Source organism: Misgurnus anguillicaudatus, chromosome 18 (genome assembly GCF_027580225.2).
Source record: "Misgurnus anguillicaudatus chromosome 18, ASM2758022v2, whole genome shotgun sequence".
NCBI classification, from domain to species: domain Eukaryota; kingdom Metazoa; phylum Chordata; class Actinopteri; order Cypriniformes; family Cobitidae; genus Misgurnus; species Misgurnus anguillicaudatus.
Genome location: NC_073354.2, coordinates 5,859,386 through 5,882,233, shown reverse-complemented (window position 1 = coordinate 5,882,233; position 22,848 = coordinate 5,859,386). Strand labels below are relative to the sequence as shown.

General features: G+C 38.2%; 1 protein-coding gene across 7 annotated transcripts in view; it reads right to left on the bottom strand.

Annotated features, from left to right (window-relative positions):
- The window catches only part of arid1b (AT-rich interactive domain 1B), a 103,548-nt gene that overhangs the window by 65,574 nt on the left and 15,126 nt on the right, over positions 1–22,848 (bottom strand). For 4 of the 7 annotated variants that reach the window (XM_073855666.1, XM_073855668.1, XM_073855669.1 and 1 more), the window contains exons 3-4: positions 19,499–19,639; positions 6,708–6,806 (exon numbers count right to left, since the gene is read on the bottom strand). In XM_073855666.1, coding sequence (XP_073711767.1) covers positions 6,708–6,806; positions 19,499–19,639 — 240 coding nt within the window. The remainder of the gene's footprint in view (positions 1–6,707; positions 6,807–19,498; positions 19,640–22,848) is intronic. The other 3 variants (XM_073855667.1, XM_073855672.1, XM_073855670.1) reach the window with 2 other exon arrangements.

Sequence of the window (22,848 nt, the reverse complement as noted above, 5' to 3'; positions counted from 1 at the left end):
TCAATTATATTAAGCTTTAAAGTTCTGCATAATTAAGGGCGTGGCCACTTGAGTGAGGGGTAAACAGCCACTGCTGTCACTAGAGTCGAGCTAGGTGGGCGTGGTTTCAGCAACCAGCCACCTCAGCTTTACTCACGCCTCGCCTCTTTACGCTTTTCGGATATCCGCGAGTAATGCGCGGTGACGTGCGGCCAATATGGCGACGGCAGGAACCGCCTACTTTAAGCTTCAAAAACGATCTTCACAAACCTATGGGTGACGTCGTGGATACTACGTCCATCTTTTTCACAGTCTATGGTAGTTACATCGTGTACTAAGACCAACGGAAAATTAAAAGTTGTGATTTTCTAGGCAGATATGTCTAGGAACTATGCTCACATTCTGGCGTAATAATCAAAGACTTTGCTGCCGTAACATGGCTGCAGGAGGCGCAATGATATTACGCAGCGCCTGAAAATAGTCCCCCTGGTAACTTTCAATATTTTCGGGCATTGCGTAATATCATTGCTCCCCCTGCAGCCATGTTACGGCAGCAAAGTCCTTGACTATCGACCTAGAAAATCGCAACTTTTAATTTGCTGTCGGTCTTAGTGCCTAACTAGAAGAGTCAAGTTTTAAATAGGAAAAATTTTTAAACTTTAACTCTAGGGGAGCTGGAAAATTTGCATATTTTGGGAAAACCATTGGGAAACCGACCCCAAAATATTTGTACAAAATATGTACAGTTTATATTTATTACAAAATTACACTGATTACCCTCAGAATGCCTACTGGAGCCGTGTGGATTACTTCTGTGATGGATGGACTTTTTTTGAGATTCCTACCAATATAAGGCTTGAAAGAGCAAGGACTTATATTAATTGATTAATCGGGTGATTTTTTTCGATTAATCGACTAATCGGATAAAACAAATATTTACTCAATTCGATTTTTAATTTACTATACCTAAATAAGGCACTAACTTAGGGTATTCATGTGTAGAAGTGAACTTTGCACGCTACAAATCTTTTTGATTTTGATATTTTAAGCCTTAAAATTAAAAAAGTTTTTAAATGTCTTTAAATGTCAAAATATAAATAAATAAAAAGAATCCAGTCTTCAGGGATGTGCTGTGAGGAATTTTGCTCAATTTAATCTTTAATTTTAGACTGTGATGAGAACATTATTCATTATTAACAAAATAAATAAGTCATTATGATATGAAAGTGATATACATGCGTTGTTACAGTAATAAAAACCTGGATTTCCCCCTTATATTAAAACTGATGATTAGTTTGTGGTTCAATACTATCTTTATGAAAACCCAACAATTAAACAAATATATTAAAAAACGAAATTAAACCTTTATTAAACTGTGTTCATTTGCACTTTTGCTTCCGTCAGACCCGTCAAAGTTGCCAGATCTGTGTAACAAAACCAGCCCAATGCACATTCAAAATTAGTCCAAAAGCATCCAAATGTATATTCACAGCCCAAATACCAACAACTAATGAACCAAATCCTTCAATCTGTAACCTGCAGAAACTAAAACGTTTAAAAGTACCCCAATTCAGAACTCAGCCGAAAGGCAGAGGACCTGGCAACGCTGCCTTGCTTTTAAACAAGCTAGTTGCACGGCAAGAAGAAGAAGCGCTTGATAAAGATGCAGTTTGCGTTGTATGAAGAAACAGCGCCTGACTGTAATTATAAGCGAACAGTTCGCGCTGTATTAAGCAGACGCGTGTCCTTGCTGTCCGACCGCGGTGCATGACTAATTGATAATAAAAATTAATTGACAACGAATTTCATTATTGATTAGTTGTTGCAAATCATGGGGTCATTTTTATTTTTGACTGAACTATCCCTTTAGTTTGTTAAGGTAAAGTAACATAAAACAATGTTGATATGACTTACTGATCATAACATCTTTTACAGTGTATGCTCCACAAGACATCTTCAAAGTTCATTTAACCACAACGGACAGCACCAAATATCCAAACATTGTATTATTCACCTATACTAAAAAAAACCTGTTTAATTAATCTTATCAATCTGTTTAGTTCAGACTGTGTGTCTGGGTCACATTGTGGTTTCTCAGCCCCACTGACCCGTTGTAGTTTTTCACTGTCTCTGGCACTTAGATAATTATCCAAACACACACACGCTCAAAGGCAGACCGGCTATTCATTATTGCTGTTATTCTCTTTGTCCTTGGCAGAGTTCACTGGGCCATTGTGTCAGAATCATTTAAAAATAGTCCTGTCGGCCGCCTGAGGCTTTTAAACAACGTTACCTCAAAAAGCCATCATGACAGCACCAGAGACTGCCGCCCAGCATCCCATGATGACTCTCCAACATGATCGCTGCCAACACTAAAATCGTTACTAGAGCTTCAAGGCTGGACTACTATTTTTAAGAAATGGACGGTAACTGGAAACTTTTCATCTTCACAAATCACATCTAAAGGAAGTGTCCACCCAAAAATTAAAGTTCTGATGACATTTGTTTACTTAAATGCTGTGTTAAGATGTCTCACAGGCAAACAACACTGATTCCTGCACTGTAAAAAAAATTGAGTATGAAGTTAAAACAACTTGGAATTGCAAGTCAATTCAACCTACTATATTAAAGGTGCAATTTGTAAGATATTTGCAGTAAAATTTCCAAAAACCACTAGGCCAGTGTTATATATTTTGTCCAGCTGATTACTATCAATATCTGTAATGTTTTCAACTACTTGTAAATCGTGAGAAAATTTCCATTCAAAACATTGACACGGGGCAGTGCAGTCTCCTGTCAATGACGTTAATATCCATGTGACCCTTTGTCACCGCCTTTACTGACGTAAACCACATGACAACAGTGAAAATATAATGGCGGCCAAGGAAGCGGCTGGAGCACAAATTTAGTGAAAATAAACGTATATTTTCACTTTTTAAGCATTTTAATTGCATTTCTAGCGAGAAATTAGTATTGTAGTTTTCAAATATGTGATTAGTTATCACAAAGGCGCTCTCTGTTCATATTTCAAACACGCTGCCTTTGAAGTGCGGCTGAAAGCCTTTCTCTGAGCGGCCTTCAGGCCTCCGAGTCCGAAGTCATTTCCTCATGAGGCAGCGAGGCAACAAGTCCTCACAGTCCTCACTGCCTTGAGTTTTCGGACGCAGCCAGTGTTGTGGACAAATGCGGAACTATGCGATAGCGCCTGTCGGGCTACGCGCTTGCTTATGAACTTATGGATATCTCTGTACCGTCTGCCGCTTCTTGTGTCAGCTCCTGTAAGCGTACGGGTCAACCAAACGACCCAAGAAGAGTTTGGAACAAAACGAGGGAGGATCAATTTGTTGTTGCATTATCTGGATGGAGAGAGCTTCACGACAACATTTAACTAGACCGAGATTCTGATCCTGCTTGTGTTTTACACGATGGGTGAGTTGTTTTGATTCGTAACCCAAAAGACGTATGCTATTATATTGATCACAACATTAGTGTGTAGATTGTAATCAGCACGTCTAACCGCGGACGATATGCACATCAAAGGTATTGTACAGCAATATAATCGGTCATTTTAAGACACTTCACCATAAGATTTGTACTGTCAATACATTATGTGAAAAATCATTGTAGATTGTACATTGAAAACTTAATTCTGTGCTGTGTTTACCATCGAATTTGGACTAATACTGTATTATCAATATGACTAACAATTTCGTTTTGAACATCACATATAAACGTACATAATGAAATAAACGATGTCATCAAACGCAACATTTATAAGACTTGATTACCTTATCCGTCAACGTGATTTCTCGTTCTCCTCTGATTGATGGCCATCAGCGGTTGAGTTAAAGACTACAAATCCCATAATTGCACGCTGCTTCAGAGCGTCAGTAAACAACATCATTGTTTTTGTTTGATCTGGCGCCATCTAGCGGCGCATAAATACAAATTGTATCTTTAAGTTTTGACTTGTGATAACTTATAAAAACAAGTTGAAATTGTTTAACTTAATTTGGTAAGTTAAGGTAACATAAAAATAAGGGGCAGGGCTCGACATTAAGGCTTGTCCGCTTGTCCGGGACAAGTGGATTTTTTGTAGGACAAGTGTAAGAGAAAATTAGTTGTCCGACTGGACAAGTTAAATTTCAATCAATGTTACTTCACGTTATGTGCCGTTAACGACAGAGCAGAACGCGCAGCGCAAACACAGAGCGGAATATTGAACAGAGAGCGCGGCACGCGTCGCCGACACACACGTTTACATGTACTGTTATTGTTACTAAACAAGCTGTGCGCGCATTAAACCTGATCGACGAACATGTGTGCGTGCTGCGCAACAGCGATTTGAATCTGACAGAGTTCGTCACTATACATTAAAAATCCCACACGAACATTACAGCGTAAATGCTAGGTTTAAGATTGATTTTATATATATAACAGATAATCTAGATACATTTATTGTAATAAGTTTTAAAACATTGTAATGTTTTGCTTTAGTGTTTTTATGTCAGACAATCATTGAAAAATCTTCTATTATTTTGCTTTAATTGCTAGTCCGGGTTTGGTTGAAGGCTACAGTTTGTCCGGTTAGAACAAGTATGTCTCACTCAAAGTATTCAAATCGTTGACTTTATTAAATGTGCATAGATGTGTGGTTAGTATAACACACGCACAGTCCACAAAACCTCCCATGATTTGAATCAATCCTGCTTATTTAAACTATAACTAGTTACACTAATCAGCCGATCTCCTTTCCCGTTATCATTCACCTGCTCTATTCTCCGACACTGCGCAGACTCTCTAGCGGTAAGTTTTGGAACAGTCCATTTCGCACTTAATAACAGGGGTGATCGGATTAGTCCATTTATTAAAGGTGACACTTTTCTACAATCATTGAAATGTGGGGAAAATTAAGAGAAAGGCAACAGATATAGCATCATTCTTCAGAAAGAGTAACAAGAAGCAGCCAAATGAATCTTAGTAAAATACATTTTAGTGGCCTAAATTCACATGATTTTCTGGTCTCTATATTATTTTCAGCAATGGGAGATATAAATCCTGGTGTCAAAGTAAATTTCAAAAGTTTTATTTGATCAAATAGTTAAAAAAAACATGAGGTTGAATTATGACTATAAATTGTATGTTAATCTCAATTCATTTGAATTAAAATTCAAGTATTGTAGCAATTGTATGTTATACATTATTCTTATTAACACACCTATAATGCTTAAAAGGATTTTAAGGATGGATGATAGAGATTTTATGTGCCACAACTGCTGGCCCCTGCCTGGCCACCACTGAAAATCCCTTGCTCCGCCAGTGATTTAGCAAAACACAAAAAATACATTATATTATAAATCTTTATCCGGACAAGTGACTTTTGTGCATGGACAAGTGAAACACAAATTTGCTTGTCCGAAGGACAAGTTGCTCAAAAAGTTAATGTCAAGCCCTGAGGGGTGTAACAATACATTGCTATGGATCGATACGATGCATCAATGCCACACATAAAATATCGATATGAGGTCCCTTTATTTTTACACTCTTTGCGTCCTCATTCCTTATAACGACCATCTACGCATTTCCGCCAAAGCGTTATTTTCGTTTATTTTCATGTGCTAGTGTCAGCAAGTGAATTTAGCGATTGTAGCAGCAAAAACACAGCGAAAGAGGCAGAAGACGTTGTGACTGTTATCAGATGCAAATCATGGGTTTGGAAATATTTTATATTTGGAAAATGAATTAGACAAACAGATTGGCAGAAACCTTTGCCTGTTGCCATCATAACCTTGATTTTATGTGACTTTTTTCCCTCATTTTTTTTTTATTAAAGCAACACTAAAGAGTTTTTTTTTTACCTTAAAATAACGTTTCCAAAAAAGTTTCAGTCGTTCATCCACTCGAAACAGGGTGAACGGCACTTTCACATTCGCTTTGCAGCCCTTTATCGGCCAAAAGCGCACTAAAGAAGTTTCCAACCGTCGGGTCGCGGTCCTGTAGTTCAATTGAAAAATACAAAAACTTGCTTTACGGCAGACCTACGATCCAATCAGAGCCAGCTTTGCTGCAGTAGGCTAAATTATTTACGACAGTGGTAATGGACAATTATACTTCCAACCTGTAGGGGGAGCAAAGAGCAAAAACTCTTTAGTGTTGATTAAAAGTGTTTATTTTTCTTTGTTTTTTAATTAATCAAATCGTAATTGCATCGAAGAAATGTTTGATGTATCAGCAAATACTGCATCGCTGGCGGAGATAATCAATACTGTAACATATCGCAATGAACTTTAAAATGTAGATCCCTAATAAAAATTTATTTTTTATATAAAGCACACGATACCATCACAACACAAGACAATAAATAATAAGCCAGACCTTCCATCAGTATTGCAGTTGAATCCAATTCAAGTCCAAGTCAAAACCAAAACCAGAGATCAAGAGTCAAGTCCAGTCTTGACTCGGACTTAAGTTGGACTCGACTACAACACTGCCTTCCATGCTGTTGCATGCAACATAACCCACCAACTTCCTGTTGGTTAAACTGTGAGGTGAGGAGTGAGGTGTCTTTCTGCGGAACCTGCAGCACATTACGAGAACCTGTCCAAAAATACTCGCCCTCATTTGATTCGTTTATCATTTCTGTGCCACTAATGGGACCAAAGTACAAAAATAATTGTCCTTTGCCAAACTGGTTCTCCAAGCACTCAGAACAGATGTGCGAGTCTCACCGGTAAGCTGGATGGACGGTCCTGTTGAGTAAGACCCATGTCATCGTGGTTAGGTTTTCCTGGCTGACCCCTGCTGCCGTACCCCTCCTGCAGCGCATCCTATGTAGAAAACAAAGACGCTTATAACAAAACAAAAGTAGAAACCCTTCAGCTTCAGCAGGGTGTTGTATAGCACAGAAGGGCTGCGTCATGATTTACTCGCAGTGTAAACTATCAGGCCTTGACTCAGATGGGAATCAAGTAATTAGACAGCGTAATGGTAACACCATCCCATCATCTCTCCTCGTTCAGAGGCTCTGTGATTCACACCAGCAGAAATGCAGAGGCGCGTCTGAAGCCTAAAACAATGTGCACTTATATCAAGCGTAAAATTACACACGAGGTGAATGACAAAACCAAACAAAGACTGATTAAAGAAACAGTTCACCTAAAAATGATTTATTCACTCTCATCTTCCAAATCCATGACTAACTCGTTGTTTCTGTAACTTAACTGGTAAAGCATTATGTTAGCAGTGCAAAGGTAATGGGTTCAATTCCCATTAAACAGACATACTAAAATATGAAGATCTTAGATGCAAAAGCTACTCCACCTCCATCAAAAACGAGATAATGATATTAACCAAACGCTCTCGGCACATATTATATGTTCATCAAATATTTCTGCTTAATCCGCTTAATCCCGGCCACAGGTCATTCAAAAATACCGCTTGTTGGCAGAAAACGTTAAATGGCACAAAGATTTTTTTGCAAAGTCCACTAAGTGCACGAAAGACTAATGCACAACCGTGTTTCATATTCAAACTTGGGTCCTTTGTGAGTACTTGGACCTGAATACAACCTGAATGTGGCAGTCACATGAATCACTGCACCCCCTAATGTGTGCCTCAGTTTCTTTTTTTACACTTTGACTTTTACATCATTTGCAATGTTTCTAGCTGCATTTTTAGTGATTTTGCAATGGTTTACTTTGTCTTGTCCAAAGAAGTGGATTTTTTTTTAATTGGAGGTTTTTGCCAAAAAAGCTTGCGTGCACTTAGAGCGTTTTGCAGAGATGAATTTTGTAAATACCTATGAAATGACTAAAGTGACATTTGTGAAAATAAGGCATTTCAATTACTGACTAATAACCTTTTCGTTGGCATTTAAGTGAAATTACTCAACCTAAACATAAGAACCATAATAATAAAAGATGTTAATAGGGTTTACTATTCATACATTTCCAAGGTCTTATCAGTTTTAGAGGGGCGAAAAACCCTTCAAAATCCACTGCTTTGTTTGTCATAAGGGATGCTTCGATCAGGATTTTTGCAGCCGATACCGAGTACCAATTTCTTGTCATCATGATCGGCCGATAACAGTGCCCCATAATGATTCTTTGAGCTGATATGTAAGTTCTATCTAAAAAAAGGTTAACAGTTACAGTCATGAAAAAGTAATACCACAAATGTTGCCTTTTCATATTATTTAATTAGGTATATTATTGCTTGATTAGAGAATCAAATAAATAACTACAACAAATATTCATTCTACAAAGAGCAATTTAATATGCCTTTAAAAAGGTTAAAAGTATTGAAAATAAAACACTGCACAGTCTTTAGTGTATGAATTAAATATACACCAGCTTAGTTTACATTACCCTTTAAATTGCACAAATTGACATTGTGAATTGAAAATACGGGCAATGGAAACATGACATTTCGCAAAAACTCCCATATCGCAGTTTTAAACGTTTTTATGTTCGCATAAGGTGATTTTTTAGGCAATTCAGAAAAGGTTTATTTATTTTGCAAAACTGCAACCGAAAAATGATGAAAGTAGTGATGTAGTACTCGAGTCTGGTCTCGGACTCAAGACCGATTTCTGCTTTCTTGGACTCGTCTCGGACTTGTTCCTTCAAAGACTCGGTCTTGACTCGGTCTCAGACCACAGCGGGAGGAGAAGGACTCGTAATTTCAAACCGAAACCTCGAGACCAACGCATTTTAACAACAATAATAATAAAATGCAATGTTTACGGGCATTATTTGAAAACGACATCCCATGGTGCAATGCAAAGCTACTGCCATCAGACTCATTTATTTATCTCCAGAAAATAGGCAGATGATGCATGTGGTAGGGATTTTTTTAATGATGAGTAAAAGCATAGTCCATATTAAGACGTTAAGACTGCTCCTCTAAACAATTCACAATCTAGCTTAGTCTGTAGGCCTAACTGTTGATTATTAACTGGGGTGATATTAAATCATGAATATGAAAACTGACACGTTTTTAATGGTCTTGGTCTCGACTCAGACTTGCTTCCTCAAAGACTCGGTTTTGAATCGGACTCGACTGTATTTGAAAACCAACGGACTTGGTCTCGACCCTTCAAAGACTCGGTCTTGACTCGAACTTGGCATAGGCGGTCTCTTCCCCATCACTAGATGCAAGTAAGTATTTACTATGACGCAGTATGTACTAAAACCTTCCAGAAACACCTCAATACATGTCTGCTCCCAAGTATAAGCGTCTTTTCTTGCCAATAATGTTTGGATAACACTCCTACATCTCTTTTGATTTAAAATAATAATCTACTATTACCTATAAGAAACACCCATTACGTTTGCTGCCCCTAAATATAAGCGGCTTTTCTTGGCATTAATGTTTGCATAATACTCATACGTCTCCTTTGTTAAAAATAATGTGTAGTGCGGTGGATGTAATATTAGTAAACCTACCAACACCAGTAGATGTGATGTGGAATGACTTATTGCGAAAGGAAAAAATATGTTTCTGTTGCATATGAACTATTTATGTAAAAGCCGTCATTTCGCAATAGTGTTTAGTATAATAGTCTAAATGTCAGAAAATAACACTCAAATTTTGCGCAAATCTGCAATAGAAACGCAGCTACTGATTTTTATAAAGTACAACAGTTCTTCAGTCAAGAGCAGAGAGTGATTTTCTTTTTAATATTACAGACAAATGAATAAGGTTACTGTAGCTTTAAGACGTGAGAGAGATCTTTGCTTTCGTGCGAGTGACTTGTGGGAATAACATGCTGTGTCTGTGCATCGAGTGTACTCGGACAAGAGCAGCTGCAAGTGAAAGTTTAAACTGTCAAAACGCATGAAAATAAACTTGTAAAATTTTAAAAATGCTCACACTGCGTAAAAATGGTCTCAAACTGCACCCGCATTCAGGAGCCTTATGATGACAAAAGTAAATAGAAAGATGAGATCTGCAAATTTAGGGAGAACCGATCGAGTCATTTAATAATGCTATGATCGACCAATACAGATCTACGGCTGATCCATCCCTATTTAAAGTGTTGGCAACAAGTATGAATATTATAACAACACATAATATTGATGAAATGTAGCTTTTATATAAAATTAATACATTTATTATATTGACATTTCTTAAATCATCTTTTCAGTGTTACACAGAAGATAAAGTCATACAGGATTATGAGCACTTAAGGGTTAAGTACATAATGACCAAATTGTAATTTTCGGACAACAAACTACTCCTCTTAAATATTTCTTTAAACTAAAGGTTTTTGTTGGGTTAGGACGGCACTGTAAATATCGACCCAAAGGGAAAATTAATTACAGCATCCTTTCAATAAAAGTGGATACTAGACTTCCCTCGGCAAATACGCTTAAGAAAGGAAAACAAGCTTGGGGGGAAAGAGTTTGAAAGTGTGCCAGCTAAGGTCGCCCTGCCGGTAATTCCCTCATGTACACAAACATTACCAACTCCCTCTCCACTTACTTCATCCAACTGTGCACAGGGAAAAAAAAGGGGGGCATTCCCGCGGCAGACGGCCCGGGTTTGTGTATGCGTGTTGACTCTGGGTCATGGCCAGGCCACACACACATATAGACGTCTGTTTACAGTTGGGCCGTTACATCACAGCTCAAGCATGTGCTGAATCAGAGTAACAGCTGTTCTGCTGCGATAACGGCCAGCGAGACCCCTGAGATTCCCAGCGTCACTGCTAAACTATGCCATACCTCCCCTGCCGAGTGTGACATGGCTTTTCTCTCAAATACCCCAGATTCAATTTAACTGTGCCTGTAATGTCACTCAGCGTGTGAACAGATATGTGGAAAGAGCTTGGGTTGAAAAAAAAACAAGCTTCAGCATTTCCTTTCTCTCTTCAGTGCTGAATGAGCTCTAGGGATGTCCATGTTACTTGTTAGGTTGGATAATGAATATTGGTAGAAAAGTGAACCGAAAAAATTATTTATAATTATAATCTATAAAAATGGAACCACGATAGTGCAGATACACAAATGCTTGCAACAAGATGTAAAGCTTTTGTGAGACACGGGTTGAATGTCCGTCTATTCTCTTTATTGTATTTATCTATTATAGGTCTGGTCCTGTAAGCTAAGTAGTCAACTAAACTACCCGGGGTTTGGTTAATCGCCCCCTTGCTGGCTTCCAGAGGCATGCTCGAGTGTGGTTCACTTGGGCTCAGGTGCGAAATGTACAATGTGATTGTATATAGCGCCAGAGCGCGATTCAAAAGGAGAGACGTCAATTTCGTGCCCACTCACCTTTATCTGCCTTAATAAAAACCTTTTGTTTTTAAACGTCTTTAAATGTCAAATATAAATAAACATCCTGAGTTCTGATCTTATGGGATGAGCTGGTGAGAAAGTTTTCCCATTAATTTTACTATCAACTTTGATAAGTATTAAAGGTGCATTGTGTCTTAAAAAGAATCTCTTTACAGAAATGCCGTTGGTTGCAATTTGTGGTTCATTACTATTTTTATGAAAACACAACAGTAATGAAACAAACTCACTTATATTAAAATGACACTTTATAGTTTTCAACCTTCAGAATATATTTTCAAGACCCTTGTGATGGTACATCGACTTAAAATAGGTTGAATGACATGTCCACCATAGCGTGACGGGTCTGTATCGCTTTTACTCGTACTTTTAAACTTGGGGTTTCGGGTAGTAACCCGAGCACAAAACAAAAAACTATAAAAATCTGCTTTACGGCATACGTCACTTCCTCCACTTCCTCAAATTCGGACGTGATAGCGCAACTATTTATTTTCCTGATGTTTTTGTCATGGCCAAAGCAGCAACTAAGAAAAAAAAAACAAGGTTTTGTCGGAGGAGACCAGAAAGAGAAAAGGGGAGAGTGAGAGAATAAAAACAAGGATGAGAATCAATTATATTGGGCCAGCGTTCGCTCGCTGGCGTGAACTAAAAGAGGAAGAGGGGTTTCTGATCGATGCTGACCGATATGGCCCTCATGCTTTTGTACTAGTAAGTCATGTTATATTGCTTGCATATATAAGTCCTGTCTGGCGCCCGAACACTATTTTTTTACGTGAATTTTACTGGAGGCTACTTGGAGAGTTTAGAGAGAGACTTATATCATGCGACATTTAGGCGCCTTGGCGGCGTCGTGGACCTAAGACACGGGCGAGCCGGGTTTGATTCCCCTTTAAGGCAGTTTTTTATATAAACTTTAACCAAGCGACCACCGTTACAACTGGCTTGTGAACGTGAGCTACGCGATCTTTTGGCGTTTGAAAATAATAAAACCCATGAAATTATATTATATGACACATGATATGCTGGAAGGCACACTTTGTGACCTAAAGTCACAAAGTCGCGACAGTGCTGCGGCGCTTGTGGCCTCTAGGGGAGCTAGACGTGAAAAATACATGTCTAGCACCCCCTAGTGGCCAAAAAGTTCCATGGTGTGCCTTTAAAGGTAGGGTAACACATTTTGAAAAATGCTAACGGTAGCCGCCTAGCAATAAAATCCCGATCCCACCCCCAAGTCAAATCGCCATCCAAAGTCACGCCTCTTTCAAAACACATGAACACGCACAGATCAGACGGTCACATCTCATGTCTCACTCTCATTCAGCAGTGAGAAAACTTTGCAGTACAAAGTCAAATAACACTTCCAAAATAACCAGACAACTGGTTTACATCAGAAGTAGTTTAAGCACACGTTCGGTTGTGTAGACGTAATAACTATATCGTTACGCTAATCCGTAAACGAACACAAATTTCATAAGCAACACAATGTTTCATCAAAGTAGAATATCTGATTCCATCTCAATACAAACATATCGCGTACCTACCTTACCAAAATAAACAGTGCAACGACTCTTTCAGACTCTTTGCAGCTCCTGCAGCTGTTTCATCTCGTGGTAAAGCAGTAAAGTTACCGATGTTAATTTCGGTTTTTGCTCTTGCTGATCCAGGCAGTTTTTGCTGTTGTTGTTAAGATGCCTTTAGTTTTGTGCCTCCTGTGTAGGTTGTCAATTTAGCAGAAAAGTTTGCTGTTCTCACTGTTTACAGGCAGGAGGTGAGCGCACGTGAACGAGCCGATGACGTATGGTGTCTGCGTGGACTCGCTGCGCGGTTGGCATTCAAATTACGCTTACGTATGAGGGACAAAAATGGAAACGTCCGTTCGGACCGAAATCTATGATTTGTTGAACATTTTTTGGTCCTACGCATTTCACAGATAACATAAATTTCTACAAATACATTTAAACAACTTAACACAGTGATTGCTATCAGGATGTAAGGAGACTTTTAACCAGCATAACAAAAAATGTTTCAGGATCAAATCTGTTACCCTACCTTTAAAGGAAGAAATTAAACAGCACCAATTATCCGATTCACGATTTTTCATTTCCTTTGGTGTGTAGGTGTGTATTAGTACATGTTAAAGATATGCAAAAGGTACAAACCCCAAATTAAACAATCACACAAGTCTCCAAAATAAATCTCTTTTCTTGGATTCACAGATTGTAACAGTTTACTTTCTGGGATTGGTGATGTAGACAAGACCGACATTATCATAATTCCTCCCGCTTGGACTTACAGCCTGTAAGTTAACTACTGTTAGCAACCGAATCTTTCAAACATGGTAAGGAGCGTCACATTTCCGGCTGACGTCAGAAGTATTCAGACCAATCACAACGTACAGATTACCTGGCCAATCAGGGACACAGAGCTTTACAAATCCGTGCGTTTCAGAAAGAGAGTAAAATATGGAGCCACAAAAATTAATGGTATGTGGAAAATAATGTGTTTTTTAACCATAAACCAGTCAAACTCATATGTTTTATACCGAATACACAAAATAACATTGTTTTAGCAATAAATAAGGTGCACTTTAAACTTTTATTAACAAACATTCTCTTGCGCTTTTGCCTCTGTCATCGCCCTGTCAATCATTGCGCTATTTTACTGTCGTCACGTAACTCCCGCTATCCTGTGATGCGTGCCGCAGCTCGCACTCATCAGGCCAAATCTTACCAGCTGAGGTGTAATAAATATGTTATTACGTTGTCTTAATGTAGCTGTGTGACGGAGGCTTTTATTCTAATTTCTCTTTTTGCCGTTTTATACTTTTATGCTGATGCTGTTAAGGCTGTAAAAATAAAAACATGAATAAAACATCAATAAAGCAGCTCAGATTCCCTTAGGAAAGATGTTCGAGGTCCATACGTCTTGATTTAAGTCACAGCTTTCCTTCGTATTATAATGGTTTTGTATCCCTGCCTGACTGTGAAGAGAACCTGTGTCGCATGAGACTCAGGGTGTGTCTAGCACTTCTGAGCTGTTAGCAGACAAACGCATCAGAGACTCAACATGAAAAGATAAAATACTTTCAGGATATTAAAGATCCTAAAATATCTTTTTACATCTCTTGTGACGGGAGTTTCAGCACAGCGATAAACTGGCCGTTCTTTAAGCAAAGATCAAAGTAGAAACCTCCCCTCTGTGTGTTTTACAGGCTATTGCACAGCTACTGTATGATGTTTAGTTCCCATGTGAGGGATGTAATCTCTCTCTTTCTTAAAACAAAATGAAAATAAAAGTGATCTTATTTACTTTCGCATTAAATGTCCTTGGTCTGATCCTCAGTCAGTGTCATTGTAAAGAAAGAAAGGTTCATTTGCATAATCTTTCATTAATATGTAATTTCTATCTTTGCCTCTGTAATGACTTTTCTCCTGATCGTAATCAAGAGCATGTGCGGTAGGAAACATAAAAGTTACCAATAATATCAAAGCCGCCCATTAGCAGTCCAATCAAATCCAGAAAGATTCTACCAAGTCCCACCCAACAATAAACCCTGCCAAATAAGCCATGTTATAGAAGTTAAACGCATAGCGAGCTGTGATAGACTAATACACTCACATAAAGGATTATTAGGAACACCATACTAATACTGTGCATGACCCCCTTTCGCCTTCAGAACTGCTTTAATTCTACGTGGCATTGATTCAACAAGGTGCTGAAAGCATTCTTTAGAAATGTTAGTCCATATTTATAGGATAGATGGAGATTTGTGGGATGCACATCCAGGGCACGAAGCTCCCGTTCCACCACATCCCAAAGATGCTCTATTGGGTTGAGTACATTTTAGTACAGTGAACTCATTGTCATGTTCAAGAAACCAATTTAAAATTATTCGAACTTTGTGACATGGTGCATTATCCTGCTGGAAGTAGCCATCAGAGGATGAGTACATGGTGGTCATAAAGGGATGGACATGGTCAGAAACAATGCTCAGGTAGGCAGTGGCATTTAAACGATGCCCAAATGGCACTAAGGGGCCTAAAGTGTGCCAAGAAAACATCCCCCACACCGTAACAATGCATGATGGATCATGTTCTCATTCTGTTTACGCCAAATTCTGACTCTACCATCTGAATGTCTCAACAGAAATCGATACTCATCAGACCAGGCAACATTTTGGTGAGCTTGTGCAAATTGTAGCCTCTTTTTTCTATTTGTAGTGGAGATGAGGGGTACCCGGTAGGGTCTTCTGCTGTTGTAGCCCATTTGCCTCAAGGTTGTGCGTGTTGTGGCTTCACAAATGCTTTGCTGCATACCTCGGTTGTAACGAGTGGTTATTTCAGTCAAAGTTGCTCTTCTGTCAGTTTGAATCAGTCGGCTCATTCTCCTCTGACCTTTAGCATCAACAAGGCATTTTCTCTCACAGGACTGCCGCATACTGGATGTTTTTCCCTTTTCACATCATTCTTTTTAAACCCTAGAAATGGATGTGTGTGAAAATTCCAGTAACTGAGCAGATTGTGAAATACTAAGACCGGCCCGTCTGGCACTAACAACCATGCCACGCTCAAAATTGCTTAAATCACCTTTCTTTCCCATTCTGACATTCCGTTTGGATTAATTTGCATTAATGAGAAATTGAACAGGTGTTCCTAATAATTCTTTAGGTGAGTGTATATTGGCAATACCAATATATCAACTAGTATTTGCACTGGACATAAAAGAGCACATATTATGCAAAATTCACTTTTACAACATAAATGTGCTGGATATAAATTTGCTCAGTGCATCGGCATAAAAAGTTAACGATGCATTTGTTTCGAACATATTTTTCTTTTTTAAAAAAAATGATATTTAAACTTATATTACATCTTGTAAAACTGGGCCCTTTAAAAATAAATATAGCCCAACAACTAAATACGAATGCTGTTTTGAATCATCTTAACTTGAGAGTGTCCTGGCTTCTCAGAAATGGTGTGGCCGGCAGATGCAAAGACAGACTTCAGCGAGCTGTGTGTTTCATGACCAGCACATTGAGATAATTCATGATGTCAGGAAAAAAAATAAAAAAATAAAACTGAGGGTCAGTTAGAAACACTTTTATGAAGCTCTAATAAAAGCCATGACTTTGATTCAGAGGTTGATTTTATCCAGACACTATGTGCTGTTGTCTCTTGGGAGGCTGAGAATGCCTGGGCCTCAGGCAGTCCATCACACAAGGGCTGCGTCCAAATACTAGCTATCCTAAGTGGTATGCAAGATTAAGTTAGCATGTCCCAAATCAATGTATGTTCAAAACATTAGGTGGTACTCTTTCATGTGAAAATTTGCATTCGTACATGTTTTTTGGGCTGAGCAGTCTAACGCTGTAGAAAACGTTGACAGTGCTTGACAGAAAGGAACATAAATGTGAAATCAGATGGGAGTACAATGAATTTCATTTCCAAATCTAAAACCGGCAAACAAAATTTCTATTTCTCTTTGTCCATCAGGTCTCAGCTTACACTGCAGCAACTTTTGCTCTTATATAAAAACCTTCACAAGCTTTGCATTTTCCTCTGCATCCTTCAGATGCACGTCTCTAGCACGGCCCACAGCCCTCGACACAACAAAAAACATGCAGTTTACCACTTGTCCCACAAGCTAGCAAATAGTTAGGAAATGAAATGTTTTCTACAATCTAGATTTTTAATGAGGTGTTACACTGTAACAATGCTGTGTTCTTGTCCTGTCAGAGACATTGGAAACCAAATCAAAGAGAAAGAAAATGAAAGTGTTTTTCTCAATCAGCTTCGGTATCATATATATATATATATAAGAGAAACTGAAAATAATGCCTTTAAGGTCCAGAGAGTCTGATAGCAATATGAGAGTCACAGGAGTGATGTCCACACTGATATTAAACGCACACCCCTGAGAGATTCACTCAAGGCAAGTTTCTTAGTACTGCCATCTCCAAGCTGTTTTTGTTACGGACAAGCAAGGTGAAATACAAAAAGGATGAGACAAAAGATCTGGGTGATTCAATTCTTTCGAGATACTCAACTGTGTGTGTGTGGTAAGAGAGAGAGAGAGAGAGAGAAAGAGGGGGGCTAATAACAGTTTTATGCAATCAAAACAATGCAAATTTGTAAATTACAGACAAAAGACTGTTCACACTACAGGGGTTAAATTGGGATTTGTTATTTGGGGGCTCTGTTTGTGTGTGGGGGGTCCAAGGGTAACATGTTTAATACTGACGACAGAGGTTGCAAATCTATATGTCTGGCACCCTATATGCATTTGTTGCACGTGTCATTATACACATTTGATCAAACTTTCAAAGAAAGTTATAAGAATCAACCTCCTTGACTAATTCTAGGCATAAAATACCACAAAACAATCAAGAGAGAGAGAGATTCTTTGTTTATGACTGTCAGTTCTGTTACATGACTGTCAAAACCAGAGGTGTCATGTCCATTGTAACTGAGGTGGCACGTGTCCCCTCAGATTTTTGAGCTAAGTGGATTTTGCATACAACCTTAAAATCTATTTCTACATCTTTTCATCGGTTACTTTGTTTTATTGGGAAAATATGATCAGTTCTTTTACTTCCTTCGATTTTCACAGTTTTAATCACGTGCATGCTTCATTCTGAACGCAATGAATTATACAAATCCAGACGCAGACGCTTGGTTGTGCACGGTTGCGGATTATATGTGTACAGAAATTACAGTTTAAAGTCCATTATTTTATATCTAGATTTACTTATAGAGGGTGCGCGAAATCACTGTGCGCTCTATCTCTGGCAGATATTTTTGCTTGTTTTAAGCAAAAATTCATTTAAATTGTATATTTTTTGTATATTAATTGACTTATTTTCTAAGGTCATTTTGCTCATCAAGAAAAAGCATCTGACGTTATGTGACTGTTAAGCGAGTTTATCGCTAAAGTGTAAAATAGCAATAAAGGAATTCATAAATGATTCTCTTTTTGTCCATGTAGGCCATGAGAGTATGGCGTATTAAAGGTTTTGATGTTTAATTCACATTAATAATTATGATTACATGAAGGGTATGTGTACACACTGTCCCCCCTTAAAAATATGGTGCATTATGCCCTTGGTCAACACTGTTAGTTTACCTTTGTAACAGAGCTTGACAGCAACAGAGTTGACACTGACTAATTCAGACAATAGGAAATCATGATTTTCAGCTATATAAAGACAACTTTACAGAACAAATTACATTGTTATGGCCTGTTACATCAGGTGATAATTGCCAGTGAGCACCAAATCATTAAAATAATTAAAAATATATCCATTTTAAAAACACAAAAAAAAATGACATCAGACACCAAATGTACCTGCAATAACATAATCACCCATCTGCTTAACCACTAGCATGTGTTATGGGCAAGACAATTTGTTTATCTAACCCATCATCAACCTTTTTCACTTCAAGGCCACATAGTTGCCCACAACAATATTTGAAGGCCTCCCAATCACTCAATTTTTTCCACATAAAATTAAATAGAACTTGGAATGAATAGACACATGTATATATTCGCTACTAAAATGGCCAAAACAAATAAGAAACATCTTGATTTTTGCTTATTTTAAAGCTTGTTTTGTCCAATTTTTATAATTATAAGTCATCTTGAGGCCCCCTTGGAAATCTGCTGAGGCCCCCCTGTGGGCCCCGGCCCTCTGGTTGGGAACCACTGATCTAACCAATAGCCTTTTCCTTTGATTTTGGAGTAAGATGTGACTCAGATATTTCACACAACACTATCAAAAATGCTTAACAGTCTGGTATGTGAAACTCATAATTCAATAGCTGATATCTCAGTGGTTGTTAAGTTTTTTTCTAGCTAGGGCTGCACATAAATTGTTTCAGTATCAACATTGCAACGCCTACATCTGCAATAGTCACGTCGCAGAACATACAGAACTTTTATTTTCTCAAAAGAAACACTATTTTGGACCCCTAGGTACACTATATAAAAAGGTTTCAGACGGCAGAAGGAAATCATGTGAGAAATCAGTGAGCTATACAAAAAATCCGAGGCAGAAGTTATTTCCTCCTAAACTGAGTCATCTGGTAAAGTCATCCAGTATTTTTCACATCGCAAAAAAAACCATTGCAATCTTAGTTACCCCTAATATTGTGCACGCCTACTATCAGAAACTTTTAAAATACACAAATGTGATGTCCTCCAGGACAGGTAACAGTTATGCCCACCTGTTGTGCCGGACCCCGCTGCTGCATGTATGGAGGTTGAGATGGGGTTGCAGTCTGCTGCTGTGGAGGGCTGAAGTACGGCGGCTGCCCCTGCTGGCAGTATCCAGCCATTCCCTGCGGCCCGTACTGCGACGGCATCTGCTGAGAGAGACGACGAGGACAAACACGTAAGACACATACGCCCAAACATTCACTCGGTGAAAGCTTTACACGGCATGTCAAGGCAGAGAGGACTGTTATTATAATTAATCCATAAAGTATGTTAAATGGTGATCTTCCCCAGGACATTAACAGTCTACCTTACAACAGTCTGTTTCAGATTTGACTGCATTTACTAATAAAAGAGTGACTCTCAAATTGACTCTCAGATTGCAGCCCAATGAATGACTGTGTGAACCTAAATCAATCCTCTTCTCCTTGAGGCTCTGTAATAAATTGGAAAACATTTAAGACATATTTGAAAAATGACCTGTATTGTATTGTGTCATGTAGCTGTCCATCAATGTAAACAATGTGCAAAGTAGTTGAACCAAAAAGTGCACGATTAATAAAGTTATTGGCTTCTAAAGTAGGAAGTCAACACTGAATCGCTAAAACGAGTCATCATATGGATTGAATGTCCTGCCTGTTTTCATCCACGTAATACCAACACTTTGCATAATAATCTCCGCCTACAGCCTTGCCCGCGGGAGAAACGAAAACTATGACCTGCCCACAGCTAGTTAGTGTGTAAACATCATATCATGCCATGTTTTCAGTTTGTGTTGTTTTCACTACCAAAGGATGAAGATATATGAAGAATCTGTGATTAAAATTACTTTTTCAAGGAGGATATACTAAACGTTTGTCTATGAAGAATCTGTGGTTAAAATTACTTTTTCGCGGAGCGATTTACTAGACGTTTGGCAATGAAAGATGGTTCAGTACCCACTTTATTTTGAACAACATGCGTCTCCTTACAACAACCTGTAAGTATGATTATAGCTACCTACTCCCTTAAATGAGTGTAAAATGTTAGTTTCTGTCGTTGTTTTTATTGCTTGGATTAATGATGAATGATGTCGTTGTTTAAACTCTGAATACTGTCAGAGAGTCACGTTAGCAAGCGGCTAACGCATGCTCACTTACGGTTTTGCTATGACCCGGTTAGCTTACATAAACGCTTAAATGAGTGTAAAATGTTAGTTTCTATCGTCGTTTTTATTGCTTGGATTAATGATGAATGATGTGTATTGATGTCGATAATGTCTTCTCAGTAAATCATGTTAGCACGAGGTCAATACATGTTGCACTATTTTTGGTCTGTGCCACTGATCTGGGGTTTATGCAGACTGAGTCGTTGAATGGCTTCACACAAATTGTTTGGGGATCTCTGAGAAATGGGGTAATTTTAAATTAATATTTTGAGAAAATTACAGTGTTTTTTGACCTTGCATGCATTTAAACCTTTTATCCGGGACTTACAAATAGTGATAGGACGCTTAAAATTGGCATCTTACTGGCTCTTTAAAGGTGATGTGTGTGAATTTTAGTGGCATCTAGTGGTGAGATTGCAAATTGCAACCAGCAGCTTACCCCTCAATTTCAAAACGCATATGGTAGCCACTAGTGACGCGTCGGTCGGGGTTTTTTCCAACCCGCGGGTCCCGCTTTTATGAACTATTTGGCCCGCCTCAGACCGGCCCACACCACTGTATCTATTTTTACAACCCACCCCGCAACCATTACAATAGACATACTAGGCATTTGTGAAGTACATGAAAAGAGGCTTTATTTCACCTTAAAAGTGGTTGGAAACAGCCATTAGATTACATTGCCATGTAAACTGGCAAACACATATGCTTATGAACCATAGAAACTGGCATGGTTATATTAAATCAAAATAGGATAATGATGAACATTTTCAATATTTACAAAGCATCGTTTATATTATCTATATTATCTACATGTACCTTCTATATAATTTAAACCAGACGTCAACGCCCATGCACACTAAGGGTTGCCAAGTGCACGTAGCAAAACCAGCCCAATGGCCATTCAAACTAGCCCAAAGCATCTCAATGACCATTTAAAACTCAAATACCAACAACTAATGAACAAAATCTTTTCATCTTTAACCCGCAGAAAAACAACCCACAGAAACTGTTTAAAAGTAGCCCAATTCTGAACTCTGCTGAAAAGCTGTGGACTTGGCAATGCTGCACACAGAGTCTCTCATTAAGTTCACGCTTTATATCTGGATGAACGTACAAAGTCAAAGCTGAGTCGGACAAAGTTGTTCTTTAAAAGTTTTCAGATATGGGCAATAAAAACACAATTTTCAAATGGCACAACAACATTATACTCCTTTGTAAATGTTATGAAAGTACACACATAAAACACTGCAATAATGCGTGTTGCCAATGCTTGGCTATTGCATGTTTTTGCGACAAGCATCATGTTATACAGAAAGACAACGACACAGTTACAATGCGCATGTGCACAAAGAATTTTTGGATCTGATGATTTACAGGTTTACATGCTTAATTCCGGATGATCGGATCACCGATCCCATTGAAATTTTAGTCTGATCGACCTCATTCTGACATATAAAGGCTTTTCAGTCCGATTTAGCCATTAATAGATTACAAACAAATGATTGTGTATCAGTTCAATATGCCTGTTTCTAACAAATCCAAAACTCCAATTGAAAGATTAATTTGCAATTTTCATTCAGAAAAAGTCTCTGCAGAGCATTTGTTATATATTTAAGTGTCTTGGTAAAGTAATACACATAGAGAAATATTTGTTTTTATATATGTTTAATGAAGTTATGAGCACATACATTGTATAAATCGAGAACGGTTGAAAAGTATATAGCCAACTCCAAGCCCCAAAAATAAATACAGTGATAGATGAAGATGGTATCTAGTCTTTTGTATGGGATTTTAAAGATGCCATATATTGTAAAACTGTATTTATCTAGGCATAGATTGTTTCCTCCTTCTCATGCAAAAGACTGCTGGAAAACAGACCAATCTCAACATAGCACAGACTGTGACATTACAGTCAAGATGAACACCCCCAACATTTATTTAGACATTAAATTAAGTACAATGTTGTTAGCTGAGTTAGCGCTATATGCTAGTTAATGCAAATAAAACTAACCACTTAGAAACGTCCATTAACAATCTCCAAATAATTCTTTATTCCTTTCAAATCTGTATCTTCGTCTGATACAGGCTCAAACATAAGGTCTGTTTGCTTTAAGAGCGGCCAGCTACTGAAACAGCCAATCAGAACAAAGCTCAACATTATTATTCATGATCCTTCCAAATAAGGTAATAACAGCCGTTATGGAGAGAAATCCT